General features: G+C 60.7%; 1 protein-coding gene across 1 annotated transcript in view; it reads left to right on the top strand.

Annotated features, from left to right (window-relative positions):
* The window catches only part of LOC127748648 (uncharacterized), a 69,250-nt gene extending 64,551 nt beyond the window's left edge, over positions 1-4,699 (top strand). Inside the window, exons 2-9 of the mRNA XM_052270840.1 lie at positions 765-809; positions 967-1,188; positions 1,654-1,842; positions 1,927-2,307; positions 2,392-2,649; positions 2,967-3,160; positions 3,248-3,515; positions 3,746-4,699. Of these exons, the coding sequence (XP_052126800.1) occupies positions 765-809; positions 967-1,188; positions 1,654-1,842; positions 1,927-2,307; positions 2,392-2,649; positions 2,967-3,160; positions 3,248-3,515; positions 3,746-3,919 (1,731 nt within the window). The 3' untranslated portion in view covers positions 3,920-4,699. The remainder of the gene's footprint in view (positions 1-764; positions 810-966; positions 1,189-1,653; positions 1,843-1,926; positions 2,308-2,391; positions 2,650-2,966; positions 3,161-3,247; positions 3,516-3,745) is intronic.
* The last annotated feature ends 116 nt before the right edge of the window (positions 4,700-4,815 follow it).

The following is a 4,815-nucleotide window of genomic DNA, read 5'->3' as shown; positions in this document are numbered from 1 at the left end:
GCCTCCGGCCTCTCGTTGAGGCTTTCGCAGGTCGGTGAGCATTAGGCGTGTAATTTAATTTGGATCGCTAGAGGAGGCCGCTAGGAGGGGGCTTTGTGCGCTTATTTTGCAGATTAATTATTAACGCACTGACTGACCTAGCGTGCAGTAGTAATAACAAATTTGCATTTTGTTTTGCATGCAGATCGATACCTATGCTGCCGCTCGGCCGGGCCGGGCGGCGAACAAGGCGCCAATTAGCCGATAAAAAAGAAAACTAATATCGGCTCGAGTTTGCGGGGGGGTAAATCACTCGGCTCCCGGCGCGCGCCGCACCCTGCTCCGCCCCCAACGCCACTCGCGCTTTTGCTTTTGCAGTTGCGGTTGTTAAAACCAAAACCGGCGGCCAGGCTGGCATGAGTGCTGCTTATTGGGAATGCGAAACGAACTGAACTGAACAAGCTGAATAATACATCGTAGTGCCGCGGCGGCGTGCCGGTGTGCGGGCCGGGGAGGGAATAACAAACTTGGCCGTGCGTTCGCTAATCCGTCCTCATGCGTGCATGCGTGCGTGATCGTGATGTGGGGATTACAGGAGCGCGAACGCGCCTTTACCGCGGCCGTCGGGCCCATTCCCATAATCATCATAACAGCCTGTGGCAAATAATATTTTTTAATAACAATGTGCCGCTTTATAGTAGTGCGCTTTCATGCTGACCTGCTCCCCCCGCCACTAACCAAAGGCCCTCTAACACGCCCCCCGTATCTCTCTCTTCCTCGCACAGGAGACGCACTTCGATCAGACGGAATCGATCACCGCCGCCGCCGTCGTAAGTACCTACCCCGCATCGAAAGCCTTAACGGTGTGGTGGTTTTGTGTGGCGGGCAACAGGAAATAGTCCCCTGATCCGAAGTTATTGATAAGTCGATAATGTGCTGCTCTCTCCCTCCGGAACCTCTCTGACGCCGTGCTCTGCTCCACCTCAGGGCTCCTCGCCGTCCACCAGCCTGTACAAGTTCAAGCTGAGCCGGCCCAACGGCCGGTGGCAGTACAAGACCACCCCGAAGCCCCGCATCAACATCCGGCGCCAGGACGGCGACGCCGTCACGCCCGCGCCCCAGAGCCTGCCCCAGCAGGAGATCGGCACCAGCTTCTCGACGTCCGTGTCCAGCTCGTCGTCCTCGCCCAACGCTGTCAACCCCGAGCAGGTGAGTAACTGCTGGACTCACTCCAGCAACGGCAGGGCCTTCTCCAGACCCGCGCCCCCTGCAAGTCCGCAGTCCTTTTAGACGCAGGAGGATATCTTCGCATCGGAGGGGATGGCATTGACGGCGGATGTCGGGAGAACGAATGTCTGCCGTTATCGTGTCCTGGCTGCCTGCAGCCCCGCGCCCCACAGGCTCCGCCGAGTCCCACCAGGCGGAGACGTGACGCGTCGACGCGTTATAAACGACCCCGTTTCCGTGCTATAAGCCCCCAATCACGATCTGGGCGCACGGGCCCGGCGGGGCGAGGTCGGCGAGGTCGGTTTGCCGTGCGCGCACTCCGGGGACTCGGACTGGTCCCCGCCAGCGCATGTCAAATTTCACGAGTATTCGGAGCCGTGCGCACCCGGGTGTACGGCACCACTCCCACCGTGGGTTGACGTTGACGCGTGGCTCCTCTGTCGACAGGGCGACATTGAACCGGCAGCGAGCAGCGACCCCGACGCGCCCGAGCAGGACGCGGCCGCGGAGGACGGCGTGGAGCCGCAGCCCGCGCAGCCCCAGCAGGAGACCATCAAGGTGTCCATTTCCACCCCGGCCGACTTCAAGGACACCTACTACGAGATCGCCACCATTCGCTCGCCCTACACCTTCCAGGTAGGTTTACGTGACCTTATACGGACGTGGCTGAAGTGCACCGCATGACGGCCTTGTGTCTGACGGTGTCCGTTGTGTGTCCAGGTCGGGCAGAACAAGAACACGCGCTTCATCACAGTCACCTCCACCTACGAGCGCACCCTGGAGCCGACCACCACGGTGGAGGCCATCCAGCCCACACTGTCGCCGTCCGAGCCCCTGACGGAGAACATTCTTGCGTCCACCACGGCCACCGCGTACGACAAGAGGCTCGCCCTGGAGGCCGCCACTCTGGCCACGCTGCCCCCTATCCAGCTGGCGCCCGATCAGGCCACTCCTCCGCTGCAGACCGAGACTGAGACCTTCTCCACCACCCAGGTGCTCCTCAAGACCCACATCCTGCCTGTGGTGCGCGGCCCTCAGAACACCACCCTCTACACCCTGGTGCAGACCTACAGCGTCACCAGGCTCGTCACCGCCATCAAGGTGAGACACAATTAGCAACTGTGTGGTGTTTTATAACTCTGTAACAAGTTTAGCACCGTTAATCATTTCCCTTTTCCCGCGCAGACTTTGCCGCCCATGGAGGTGTACCAGTTTGTCCCGAGCAAAACGCTGACGGATCTCAACACCCGGCTGGACGAGGCCGGCTCGGAGCTGCACCTCGAGCTCGACTTCGGCGACGACGGCAACGGCGAGGACAACGACGACGACGAGAACCCCGCCGCCGTTATGGCCAGGATCGCGCCCGAACTCGACCTCGCGAATGTCGGCCAGGAGTTCGACCCGTTCGACGTGGATCGTCAGCGGCCCAAGAAGGCGCACCACGTGAGTTCGATAAAGTATTCCAGGATGTGAGCACTGCACTCGAGCGGGGTCGGCCCGAATCAGGCGGACCGGTGGAGCAGCAGCAGCAGCAGCGCCGGCACAAGTTGATGGTAGTTAGGCCACCCGCCCTCGAACTTACTCTGGCGGAAAAGTATCCGGGCTGCGTGGCCCGACCCGGGCAGCTTTAGTGGTGTATTGGGACCAGCTCCGCGCCGCTGAGTCGGAGCCGAGCGGAGCAGTGCGGAGCAGTCGCGGCAGAGTTTGACATTTTCCCTTTCTTTTTTTTCTTCTTACCCCTCCCCTCTTTCTCCCTCCAGAACGGTTCTCCAGCGAATGCTGTCCAGGGCCAGGGCCCCACCGAGGCCCCCGGCACCACGCCGCCGCCCACCACCTCTAACCCCGCGCTCAGCCCCGAGCAGCTGCAGCAGCTGGCCCTGCTCCGCTTCCTCAACCCGCAGGCCGCGGCCGCGCTCGGCCCGCAGGTCATCACCACCTCCAAGCCCGTGCTCAAGTGAGTACTGCTGCAGGTTGAGCGAGCCCGACTACCTTGCTCAGGCTACATCGTGTTCACGGCCTTGCTCCCCTTGCGCCTCCCCAGGGTCGAGACTCTGTACGAGTCGCACGTGATCCCGGTGTTCAACGGCCTGGTGACGTCGCTGTCGACGCTGTCGCGGCCCGTGTCCACCGTCACGCGCACCGAGTACGAGCTGGCCACCTCCACGGCGCTGCCGCCGCCCGGGCTCCCGCCCCAGGCCCTGCCGCCCCCAGGCTTCCCCGCGCTGCCGTTCCCTCCCCAGGCCAACCAGTTCCAGGTCACCTCCAGCCCGCTCGTCACCCAGACCATGGTCACCCAGACCGACTCCAAGGTGAGTGCCGGACGGGAACACACGTACCAGGCGGCTGAAAACTCCCGCGGGATTTCGTAGTTGTTGTACCGCATGCAGCATGCAGGCGTCCTCCAAATGGCCCCTAGCGGGTAGGCAATCCGCTCCAAACGCTTGCATTCGGTACAGCCTAACCTCGAAATCCACAGAGTTTCCCAGCAGCGCAGCGGCTTTTGAGCGTTCTGTTCTAACCCTGAGACTGTTTCCGCCAGGTGCTGAAGCTGACGTTCGGTGCCAAGACGGCCTACACGACCCTGTTCTCGACTCGCGTCGTGCCCACTCTGCTCACCACGTACCTCACCGCCAACGTGCCCGTGCAGCCCACGGCCGCGCCCTTCCCCGGCTACTTCCCCTCGCCCTTCCCCTCGTACCCGTACGTGGGCTAGGCTGGCGTTGTCAGCGCCACGACGGACTGCGCCCGAAGATGGCCTTTTGTCACCGGCTCGGCTCCCCCGTCCCTGGAGGGCTGACTAAGGAAGCCGTTTTCGAGCGCACTCCACAGCGGACCCAGTGAGGGCGCGGGGGAGCTTAGGTGCCCCCCCGCGCTCGAGTCGCAGCGACGCGCAGCAGCGCCTCCCCCACCCCCGCCCCGCGACACTAACGCCGCAGCAACAAGCGTCGCTCTCGAGTGCCAAAGCAGGAAACCTGATGTTCGTTCCAAATTGAAGTGGACCTTGCGATATTCCGACCGACCCGCGACGGGGATGGAGCGTTACCGTTTCCCTCCCCGGGGGGTGGGGCTGCTCGCGGGGCTTTGCGGGGCCCCGCGCGCCTCGGGCCTAGCGCTGGCACCTGTTACGAGTGCCTCTTCTTATGCCCGGTGAGGAACGAGAGGATCGATACGGTGTCGCGTCGATCTGACGTCGAACCGGCGTTAATTGACACGTCCGCGCGACGTTACATCGACGCTTGATTCGACCGCCCGTTTCATACAGGGTTTTGATTGGCGCGCAGAAGGTAGAGTAGATGTGACCGGAAGTGAGTAGAAAGAAAATACTAGAATCTCACGGTAAAAAAGTATTATTTATTTTTAGAATTTGATTTTCTTGAATAGGTGGTGCCGCCATGAACGTGTTTCTTTCAAGTCGCATTGTAATAAAATAGTACAAATTGTATTGTGTTAGAGTATGAAAATTCCCCACTGCTTTATTTGGCGGCAACCCAGTCTGATTCTTCTTTGTAAAGTCCGAGGTAAAGTCTGTACTCAATCTCAGGCTGGGAATATCTGTGGACAAATTTCTGTCCAATACTAAATTTCACTCAATTAGGTAAAGAAATGTGC

Source organism: Frankliniella occidentalis, unplaced genomic scaffold (genome assembly GCF_000697945.3).
Source record: "Frankliniella occidentalis isolate FOCC.00 unplaced genomic scaffold, Focc_3.1 Scaffold140, whole genome shotgun sequence".
In the NCBI taxonomy this organism is placed as follows: Eukaryota; Metazoa; Arthropoda; class Insecta; order Thysanoptera; family Thripidae; genus Frankliniella; species Frankliniella occidentalis.
Note: the sequence above shows the minus strand (reverse complement) of the source record. Positions and strands in the feature narration are given on the sequence as shown.